We start from the raw sequence: 11,336 nt of genomic DNA, 5'->3' as shown, positions 1-11,336 counted from the left end.
TTTTTATTTTTTTTGCACATTAAAGTACCATATAGAATAAATCTGTATCAATCGCAGACTCCAGCAGAGCTTCGGGTCTCCATTGCCCTGATGGTGAAGTGCTTATGGTCATTTGACAGTGCCATGTGTCATACTACTGTATGCCATGTGACAGTATGAGCTCTAAAGCACTGGATCATGAGATCATGATGAACAAGGAGGCATGGCAACTAACTCCAGAAGCTGTCACCTTAGTAATGAAGTCACATACAATATGGCAATGCATGATTAGGCCTACTACTCAAATAGATTTAGATTTGTGTGAAAGTGTGCATATGTGTACGTTAGCGAGTCTCAGCCTCAGACGGCATGCCTACAGACCACCCACAGTCCTTTCACTGACCGCCTGATGCATATTGTACACTAAAAAAAGGCAAGTTCAGACTGACATTGATAGGCTAAATTTTATGAAACTTCCAGGAGTGAGTTTAGGCAGACTGACTCAGTCAAGCCGAACAGTTCTAAGAACAAAGAGGAATGGTTCCGGTTATTTTTCCACTTGAGTTTGATCGGCACGACACAGTTAGGAACCGTTCTCGGGCCGGAATTCTCAGCATGGTTAGCTAACAGAAATATCTAATCATCCTCCATAATGTGGTCACTGGGCGAATTCCAAACAGCTTTTTTGCACCCTTGAAGGGCACTTCGGGAAGGTGACACCATTTGTAGGGATGTTCCAAATGAAAGTGAACAACTGAATCCCTTCAGGAAGGGCCCTTCCAGAAGTCCATTACATGCGATAAATGGAGCAGTTAAGCAATGAGAATGGTTCGGCCCGATGGTGGAAAAGCAGCTGATGCCATTTGCAGTAATTCCCAAGATTTGCTTATTTCCCAAGATTTCTTTACAGAATCACGGGTAATGCATTTTTTCACAAGGGATTCTGCTGTTAGACATGATTAATTAACAAAATACGTTTAAAAAATGTGGGCTTCAACATAATAATGCAGCATAAAACAACCTCGTAACTAACAGTCTTTTTTTTTTTAAGGTTTATAAGTACATTTTAAGCGTCAGTTCCACTATGGTAACCACTTCTGGAACCTAACTGTTGCACTCCATTGTGGTAAAATTTATTTAAAAAAACCCCGCCCATAAACATAACATAAAAACAAAATGGACTGTGGTTGAACACGTTACATGTCAGTCAGGCGGTTACTTCCTGCCTAATAGAATAAGCTGCAAGGTGGACCAGACGTTTTGCCGCAAGTCAAAAGTCTGGCTATATAAGGCTAAATGTTCTGCTGGCGTAGCTTATGTATTGTTTAGAGTTTTGTAAATGATATAAAAACTTAAATGATTTTAGCAAATGGCTGCAATATAACAAAGAGTGAAAAATTTAAGGGGGTCTGAATACTTTCCGTACCCACTGTATATACTGTATATTATACAGTGAGGTCCAAAAGTGTGAGAATCTTTTTTGTTTTCATTTAAATGTGGAAATGAACAAAGTTGGGAGGATTTAGACAAATTTTAGACAAAGAGAAGTCACCTAAAATAAATAAATGTTGGCTTTGTATGTGGAACAGAACCAAATTTAAGATGTCAATCCTTCATGAAAGAAGCAGCGGTATCCAATTCATGAGTGCATCAGTATTACTTTACAATAACGTTTAATTTGTTGATATTAGTTAATGAATATTAATCAATTTGATAGCATAAATAACAATATATTTGACTGCATTTACTCATTTATGTTTATTTGCCTATATACTGTATACTACCATTCAAAAGTTTGGGGTCAGTAAGATTATTTTTCTTTAAGAAGTTAATAGTTTTATTCTGCTTGGATGCATTAAATTGATTAAAAGTGATAAAACGTTTTTTTTTTTATTGTAATATTTCACAGTATTACTGTTTTTACTGTATGATGTAAAATATACACTGGATGAGCATAAGAGACTTCTTCCAAAAACATTTCTATTCAAATTTTTACTCAAACCTTAAAAGCTGACCAAATCAATTTCAATTACAAAAATGTTGTATTAATTTTGAAAAAAAAAAAAAAAACACTTTTAGACCCCACTGTATGTGATTCTAAGAAAAAAGCATCATTACATAAATTTGTTTTGCAGTGGTATAAATCAGTGTACAACCACACTGTCTTCAATGTCCAACTTTTGCATTTAGCTTGCTGGTCACTAGCTGCACATCTGCCGTGAAACAGCTGTACACACATCTGGTGGATGGCTGTGCTTGGGTACCGCAAGAGCGACGTGCAAATTGTCAAAATGTAGGCCAGAAAGTCTTCAGATTGACTAGGTTCATGGTGACACGGTTCTTCACCCTACAGAGCCAGGGCTGATTGGTAGAAGCTCCTCCTCTCTGGAGTGACTGTGTTTCCAGGTCCTTTTATATGTTGTGTTTGCCAAGGGACAACCCCACAAACAAGAAAGAAAGAGGTTTGGCTGGGCATTCTGCAGCAGGGATGCCTGAATCTGCTCTATATATTTCATGCTGTCATCATGGCAATGTAATGAAACCAGCCAGTGTTCCTTTGGAAAAGAGGTACAGTGGTGGTTCCAGCATGGGCTGAGACAGTACAGTGAATATTACATCCACTGATCTAGTTTTCAGTACAGCATGAGCCACACCAGCGAGTGTGTGTGTTGTGAGATTGACTGTGTGCATTTTAGTATGTGTCTATCCTAAGTGCTGTGAAACGGGCTTGATTGTCTGGCTACAACAGGCAACATTCTCAGTGAGGAGACACAGATGAGATTCCTGATTGGCTGGGAGTAAATGTGTGGATGTAGCAGGCATGTTTCATTGTTTTAACAGCCTGAGCTACTAACTCACCCCTAAATTGTGTGTGTGCAAGACCAATTACCCATGTAGCCTAACACTTCCTGCCATTTCACTTTCTAACTGGTGTGTGTGTGTATTTGCAGAGGAAGCAGCAAGGGGAAAGACATCAGTACTATCAAGTCCCTGCGTGTGCTCAGAGTACTGCGGCCTCTGAAAACCATCAAGCGTCTGCCCAAGCTGAAGGTACCTCTGTGTTTGGCTGTTTTTGTTCCTCCTTGTGTTGACTGAGTTTTGCCTGTTTACAGAGGATGGTTGTGTTTTTTCACTACATGGGCTTTATTTTTCTGTGTAATCTGTTTCTGGCTGTGTTTGTTTTGTCTGGTTTTCAGACCTTCTTTGAATTTGTGTATTTATTTGTATCACTTACTGATTTATCTGTCTTTGACTGTGTTTCTTTAGTGTTTTCACATTTGTTTATTCGTTTCTGTTTTTATCCGTTTTTTTTGTAAGTACAGTTAATCTATTTTTGTATATTTTGATGCTGTTTTGTTTTATCTAAGGGTTGTGTTTTTTTTCATTTTCTTTTGTCTTTTGTCTCTTGTCTTGTCTTTTTTTTTGCTGCTTTTCAGTAATTTGTTTTATTTTGTGTTTTTGATTTGTTTTTGGTTTTTTTAGTTTGTTTGATTGGTTTGCTATAACTTGGTTTCTGTTTTTATGATCATTTAGTAGTTTTATTTAAATGTGTTTGTAAAGTTTTGATTCTATTTTGTTATATCTTATAAGGTTTGTGTTTGGCTGTCGGGCTATAATTTAATTTCTGTTGTTCATTCTCTGTTTTTTCAGGCTGTTTTTTGATTGTTTTATTGCTGCATTTTAGGGTATTTCATTTATTTGTTTGGTTTGTTTCAGTTGGCTAATTCTATTTTAATGCATATTTATCAGCCTTATTCAGTTGTATTTTTACATTTTGAAGATATGTTGGTTTGTGTTTTGTCTTATAAGACTGAGTTTGTGTTCTGCGTTTGAATTTTTCTCTTCTCTGTTTTGTCTATTTTCAGGCTGTCTTTGACTGTGTGGTGAACTCTCTGAAGAATGTGTTGAACATCCTCATTGTCTACATGCTGTTCATGTTCATCTTTGCTGTGGTGGCAGTGCAGCTCTTCAAAGGACGTTTCTTCTACTGTACCGATGAATCCAAGGAGTTGGAGCGTGACTGCAGGTGAGACAAAACACACACACACAAACACACTGATGAACAGACACATTGGCATGTTATTCTAAAAGCATTTTGTTGTTAGGGGCGAGTATCTTGTCTATGAAAAAGATAACGAAGTGCGGGCGCAGAAGCGGGAATGGAAGAAATACGATTTCCACTATGACAATGTGCTCTGGGCCCTTCTCACCCTCTTCACTGTTTCTACGGGAGAGGGGTGGCCACAGTATGTATACATCTCAATACCTAACCTAATTTCCAGTGTATGTACCCAATGTTTTAAGCCAATTGTGAAATTGCTTCTGTTTTCTAATGTAATGTTTTCACTACAAATTACAATTTGAGTAAAGTAGAAGTTGTTTTACATGGCATATCTAAGGACTTGCTACAGTTACCTAAAAGATTTGACATTATCAATGCCTCATATTTTTGCCACTCTCCAGGGTGCTGAAACATTCAGTGGATGCGACCTACGAGAATCAGGGCCCGAGCCCAGGTTACCGGATGGAAATGTCCATCTTTTACGTGGTGTACTTCGTGGTCTTCCCCTTCTTCTTCGTCAACATCTTCGTGGCTCTTATCATCATTACTTTCCAGGAGCAAGGAGACAAAATGATGGAGGATTATAGCCTGGAAAAGAATGAGGTGAAGGACATATCAAATGGATGGTTTTTAAGCCAAATTAACTTTCTTTATGCATAGCGCTGGCATTGGTCTCATTTATATGGTGTATTATCCAATAATAATACGTATCTGTTTTGTTTTCAGAGAGCCTGCATAGACTTCGCCATCAATGCTAAACCCCTCACGCGCCACATGCCTCAGAACAAACAAACATTCCAGTACCGCATGTGGGAGTTTGTGGTGTCTCCTCCATTTGAATACACCATCATGGCCTTGATTGCCCTCAACACCATTGTCCTTATGATGAAGGTGTGGCAGTATTTCACTTTAGTACATCTGGCTTTATTTATTTTGAGAACCAGCTTTCCAGTGGATAGTACATTTTCTTTTAAAAGATTGCAATGGTACAAACTAACAATTGCAGAGTTTATAGTCTCTAGCATTGTTAGTTTACCAGCACATTCGGCAAATAAACTAAAGTCCTGAAAAAAAAGAAAGATTTTTCTGTACAGATGTTCTACAAAGTTAGCACTTTTTTGCAGTCCATTTACCAACATTTGAGACCTTTCTAAATAAGGTTTAATACAGTTTAAATATGTTGTGTTTGTTTAGTATGATGGAGCATCAGATGCCTATGAAGCTGTGCTAGCCAACCTGAACATGGTGTTCACCTCACTTTTCTCCATGGAGTGCATATTAAAGATCATTGCCTTTGGAGTTCTGGTGAGTCTACAGTACAGTTTTCTCATGCTTAAGTGTATGTGTGTGCGTGTAGGGTCCAAAATCGAAACGGTCTCATTTTGAGAGACACAATTACACACATTTACATACAAAAATCACATTGTCAGATTTAAACTCAGCATTGCACAAGCAGATTTATGAACAGATCAAGCATGAGAGAGAAAGAGAGATCAAAGAGGTTGAGTTCTGAAGTAGATGACAAAAGGTTTGGGACATGGAAGCGCAGGACACGAAGGAAATGGTTGTAGTCAGCTCAAAGTCATGCCATTAAGAGACGCACATGAAGATAGTGAGCTAGAGGGCACACTGAAGTGTTTAAGAGTGGAAGATGGTAAAAGAAGGACAGATTTCGAGCGAAATTAAGACGACGGGTATGGTGAGTGGTTGATGGAAAGAGTTACGCACACACACACACACACACACATACACACACATACACACACTTTGCACTGATGCCCCTGTTCCCATGCAGCTGGTTTACTGAATGGGCCTAATGCACTGTTTTCCTGCAGGCAATCACTTGGCAGCTCACAAAAAGGCCATCATGTTCAGCATCTGGGCCACTAGTCTTCTAGGCATCCACCCTTTTTGTACACAGGGTGAGGGAGAGCAAAACTCAGTGAAGGAATAAGGGCTAAAAGGGGGAAAGGAGACATTTCATTAGCACCAGAGAGTGAAAATTAATTGTTTGCTCCTTTTTCTGTCAGCGGGTCACTGAGTGTGTGTATGTGTGTGTGTGTGTGTGTGTGTGTGTGTGTGTGCTAAGCGTAATCCTCCTTTAGCCCGACTGACAAACGCATCTATGCCTTTTTACCACAGAACTACTTCAAAGACGCCTGGAACATCTTCGACTGTGTGACTGTACTTGGCAGCATCACTGATATTTTAGTCACAGAGCTAGGGGTAAGTGTGTAGCAGAAGGGCTGCCATCTGTGTGCGCGTATGTGCGTGTTTGTTTGTGTATCCTGTCTGTACACTTGTGTGTATTTCCGTATGTGATTGAGAGACTCTCAGCAGGATCTTCTCTTGCTCACTGAGGTGTAAAGAACTCCTAAAAGTCTTATATAATCATCCCAGTTGGTGTGTGAGGCAGATCAGTGAGCCAGTGGTGCTCAGTGGCAACGGGGTTCTGTTACTCTTCCAGCTTTGTCATTTATCCCCGAGCCAGATCAAACTGACCTACCAGTAAAATCAATGATCTCAAATGTTAACATGTATTCATAATGCAACAAACAATGATGGCCATCTCTAAAAAATTTGTAAAACATGTTAGTGTTTGTGTATATGTGTTTTATTTTTCTTGGTTTCACAGCAGATCATCAGCACTTTAAAGACCCCATGGAATCAAAATTGACCATAAATTAGTCAAATCTACACATTCAAAAAGTACTGTTCTTTTCTAGGAAAACAGGCCAAAAATATTGACGACTCATGAGAATGTCCCGTCCCCCAAATGCGACTAGCAAATCATGGTTCATGGCTGTAATGTAAATAAAGTCTGTTGCCTGTTTAATAATAATATAAAAAAAAGAGAGACAAGCCCTTAAAAATGTCTGACCCAAACTACCTGTTTAAATAGAAAGTTAACATAGGAAAGAAAACTGCACTAATCAAAGCATGGTCTTTAAAAATTATATATATATATATATATATATATATTATGAAATATAATGTTTTTATTTATGTAGTTATTTAGAATTTTTCTTTTTTATTTACCTGGAGAGTTTAGTTACATCATTTGGTCTATAAGAATTAGAAATTTATTATTTATTTGAAAATGCTATTTTTCTGTATTTATTTTGAAATGTATTATTTATTCATTTTGAAATGTATTATTTTATGTGGTTATTTTTTCAAATGTTTATTTTATGTGGTTATTTTTTCAAATGTTTATTTTTGTAAATGTTTTTAATTTATATTTTTAAATGGCATTAGGCTTTAGTTTACGTCACAGTCTGATTGTTATACTTTCGACGTCAGGCTGCATTAGGGGAAAGGGACATTCACATTCTAGAGAGCATTTTATTGAGCCTACATTTCAGTCATCTATACTTTCGTTCCATTTCCCCAGCAAAGAAAAACTGTGAATATTAATTTTTAATTTAATATACAGTACTCTGTCTGTTTTTAGGATTACACAAGCATATCGATGACCTCAAAGCAAACACAAATGGGCTTTTATGGTGTCTTTTAACAGAAATGTGATGTGAATTACTTTATGATATGGTGTGGTTTTTGTTGTGGTTGTTTTTTGTTTTGTTTTGAATTCTATAAGCCCCAGTCCTGTTCCTGGAGATCTACCTGAAGAGTTCAGTGCTGATATTTCGTTAAAATTGTAATGAAAGACTGAAGCCTGATCTTCAGTTACATGACTGACAAATATATATGTATTGATGAAAGCTTTTCAAACTGCATTGAATGCATATGAAAAGTGCATCATTTTAAAAAGAAACGTTTTTTTGTTATAATCAACCTTTATTTGAATCGAAAGGTTTGTTGATATGAATAATGATAATTCATGTCTTGTTTTATCTTTGTTTTACATGCTTTCTTTAAACTCTTCTTTATGGCGGCTTTGCCCTCTGATGACTCCATCCAATCAAAATGCACTATGAATCTCATGTGTATATCCATGACCTGACCTGACCAATCACAATGGTTGTTTAATCAACCTCCAAAAATACTGCTATAAACCATGCTTCTGCAACATCTACATGTAGATGGTTTGTAATTTTTTTTGTAGTAATGCATCTAATGCATCTGTTTCCCTGTGGCTGATGATGATATAATGATGCATGTGCTCGAGTTATGATGACCTTTCACCCCTGCTTGTCTAACAATATGACAAAACCCCTCTCAGTTGAGGTGCAATTGATCCGTAGCACACAGTTGAAACGTTTGGTGTTTCTCCGCAGGTTTCCTGAATGCATGTTTTGCTTTTTTTGCTGACAGGGAACGCTAGTAATTATTGTTTCTGACACTGCATTTTCATACAGAAGATGCATTCAAATACATCAACACACACATAGATGTAAGCGTACTAAAGACATTTAAAGTATGAATTTAAACAAAATTATGAAGGTAGAGATGGCGTTAAATCCACCGTGAACTCGTATTCTATTTTTGTTTCCCTGTATTTCTGTGCTGCTTAAAGGACAATAAACAGTCAGTTTCTTCCCCTCAGTTTCTGACGCTTTCAATAAAAGTGGGGAAAAAATACAAAACTTTCCCACAACTGACTGAAATGTGTCCTTTAACCCAGCACCTGTCCCTTGTCTTTGCTAGTGCCCTCTGTTGGTCATTGTCAGCTATTAGTGTGGTTGGCATGATTCCAAGTGAATCTACAGATCAGTGCATTTGGTTGACTGAAGCAAGAAGTTAGGGTCTGTGCACTCCCTTTCCCTAAAGAGGACTTTTTTTTTTTTTACAATATTTTATTTTATTATATAAGTATATTAATTTTTTGTATGAGTTGCTGCCTCCTCCCTTTATCTTTGTCTTTTCCCCTTTTTCACCATTGGATATGCTGAGCCTGTTCAGTCTTGTCGGTTTGAAACTTGTTTTTTTTCTTTATTGGTTTCTCCTTGTTTGATTTTATTCCTTCCTTCTTTCCTTCTATCTTTCTTTCTATCTATCTATCTTTCTTTCCTTCCTTCCTTTTTAATTTGTTCACAATTTGAAATCAAATGTTTTAGACTGACATCATTTCCTTTCTCTCTCTGTCTGCCCCTTCTTTATTTCTGTCTACTGCTTCCTTTCTGTCTCTGTAGAACAACTTCATAAATCTGAGTTTTCTAAGGCTCTTCAGAGCTGCTCGTCTCATTAAGTTGCTCAGGCAGGGTGAGACCATACGCATCCTGCTCTGGACCTTCGTTCAGTCTTTCAAGGTAAAATTATAACGTCAATGATGTAGTCGTGAAGAAAAATGTGCATTATGATGATAAATAGTTTTTACTACAGCATGCTGTTGAGCAACAAAAAAGTTTTTAGTTTTTTTTTATTAATCTTTCAAATAATCCAATTATAATCAATAGCATTGCAGACTGAATTGCTTGACCTGTGTATTGTTATTTTCTTATTATTTAAATATTATTATAGCTTTTATTAATATTTTGAATTAGCTTTTATTTTTATATTTTCAGTTTTTATTTTAATTTGAGCTTAAATGTTAGTCATTTTATTATGTACTTTTGTAAGTTTTATTACTTTTTTAATATTATTGTTTTGGTTTTATTTTTATATTATTTTCAGTTTTAGTTTTCTTTTTCCCAGTTAGTAATTTTACCTCTTAACTTAAAAAGTTAGTTGCCAAAGCGACATTTTTTTCATCTAATATTTAGATTTTATTTTTTATTTCAATTAAAATGGTGTTTTTAATCGTTTCAGATTTAGTTTAAGTTAACAGTAATAACTGTGTGAGCTGAAACTGAAGCACTTTGTTTGCGCGCAAATAAACAACTAAAATCAGAACAAATCGTTACACGTGAGATTAATCAGATAAGGTGCAAACGCACTAATGTTATGTGCTAGTCAGAAATTTGTTATGAAAAGAGCATATTAATAATGTGACTTGCATAAAACACGGACAATGAATAACTAAAGCATAAATAATTCATACCTTTTTTTCTATGTAGTCATTGCTTTTGTTAGGGGTTAATTCACGTTAATTGGGACATTTTTTTCGCCAGTCATCTCAAAAAGTGTCCCAATTTACTTAAATTTATCCTAATGTTTTGACAATACGCTGCACATTTCTCCTCAAACTGCCAGTAACAGGTTTTCACCCACATTTAATTGTTGGTTAATTTGGATTTATCTGCTTTGCTTAGGCTCTGCCGTATGTGTGCCTACTCATCGCCATGCTGTTCTTCATCTACGCCATCATTGGCATGCAGGTGAGTATGTGAGAGAGTGTGTGGGAGGCTGCACAGGACATACTGAGAATAGGTAAATGGCTATGTTTGAAGGTAGTGGGCAATGAGATTGTGGGCTTATGCTGGGGTGGGTTTTGTGTTTCACAGCTGTTTGGGAACATTGTGATTGAGGCGGATGGTGAGAGTGCCATTAACCAGCACAACAACTTCAGGACTTTTTTCCAGGCGCTAATGCTGCTCTTCAGGTTTGTGTGTGAATCACAGACTGGCTCTGTTGAATGTTGTGTGTGGGTTACAAACCGTTTATAACCGTAGTTCAACACCGTGTGTTTGTAGGAGTGCTACAGGTGAGGCGTGGCATGATATCATGCTGTCGTGTCTGGGAAAGAAGGTGTGTGATCCTCTCTCTGGTAACGTGGAGGCAGAATGTGGGAGCGAGTTTGCCTACCTCTACTTTGTCTCCTTCATCTTCCTCTGTTCCTTTCTGGTGAGAACATCAGCACTGTTGTTATTACTACCATTGTACTCATAGGCATCATTTATAGTGAGTACATTTCATCCACATCCACATGTCCCTACTATTTTACAAAATAGCTTGTGGGGAGCTTGTATCAAATAGAGATGAAAAGATCTCCAATTGTTGAGCAGCAGGTTCCATTTCTTTAGTGGGCGTTATATTATAATGAGAGGGAATCTGGCACTGGAATGTATCATTTTGATGTTTTGCTGAGTGGTCGCCACATTTGTCATCAGTGGTGAAAAGTGACTCAGACATGCGCCATACTTCTCTATTACTTTCCATCTGTTCCAGTGATACAGCAAAACAAAATGCAAACAAATGTGTTCCCACTACTGATTATATCCACTGATGGAAAGCTGCAAATGAGTTTTTATTGTATTATATGTATTGTGTTATGTGGTTATGTATATGGCTGGGGGTTGTTCAGACCAAAAATGTTACCTCCAAAACCAACAGGTCATAACTAGTATTACACCACTAATCTGTGAATCTATCAACTGACCTACCAGAATCCCTGGACAGATAGTATGGCTGTCAGGATGACAGACAGCAGAAGTCAGGATGATGTTATCAAAAA

The 11,336-nt window shown here is 37.1% G+C and overlaps 1 protein-coding gene across 1 annotated transcript in view; it reads left to right on the top strand.

The window, feature by feature from the left end:
- LOC107571502 (voltage-dependent P/Q-type calcium channel subunit alpha-1A-like) overlaps positions 1–11,336 on the top strand; it is a 124,377-nt gene that overhangs the window by 75,051 nt on the left and 37,990 nt on the right. Inside the window, exons 28-39 of the mRNA XM_016257821.1 lie at positions 2,930–3,030; positions 3,846–4,006; positions 4,086–4,226; positions 4,444–4,645; positions 4,769–4,933; positions 5,237–5,347; positions 6,185–6,268; positions 8,086–8,088; positions 9,136–9,252; positions 10,195–10,260; positions 10,387–10,484; positions 10,576–10,726. Coding sequence (XP_016113307.1) covers positions 2,930–3,030; positions 3,846–4,006; positions 4,086–4,226; positions 4,444–4,645; positions 4,769–4,933; positions 5,237–5,347; positions 6,185–6,268; positions 8,086–8,088; positions 9,136–9,252; positions 10,195–10,260; positions 10,387–10,484; positions 10,576–10,726 — 1,400 coding nt within the window. The remainder of the gene's footprint in view (positions 1–2,929; positions 3,031–3,845; positions 4,007–4,085; positions 4,227–4,443; positions 4,646–4,768; positions 4,934–5,236; positions 5,348–6,184; positions 6,269–8,085; positions 8,089–9,135; positions 9,253–10,194; positions 10,261–10,386; positions 10,485–10,575; positions 10,727–11,336) is intronic.

The sequence above is a fragment of the Sinocyclocheilus grahami genome, unplaced genomic scaffold (assembly GCF_001515645.1).
Source record: "Sinocyclocheilus grahami isolate Dianchi unplaced genomic scaffold, SAMN03320097.WGS_v1.1 scaffold1603.1, whole genome shotgun sequence".
NCBI lineage: Eukaryota > Metazoa > Chordata > Actinopteri > Cypriniformes > Cyprinidae > Sinocyclocheilus > Sinocyclocheilus grahami.
This window is presented reverse-complemented; position numbering and strand designations above follow the sequence as displayed.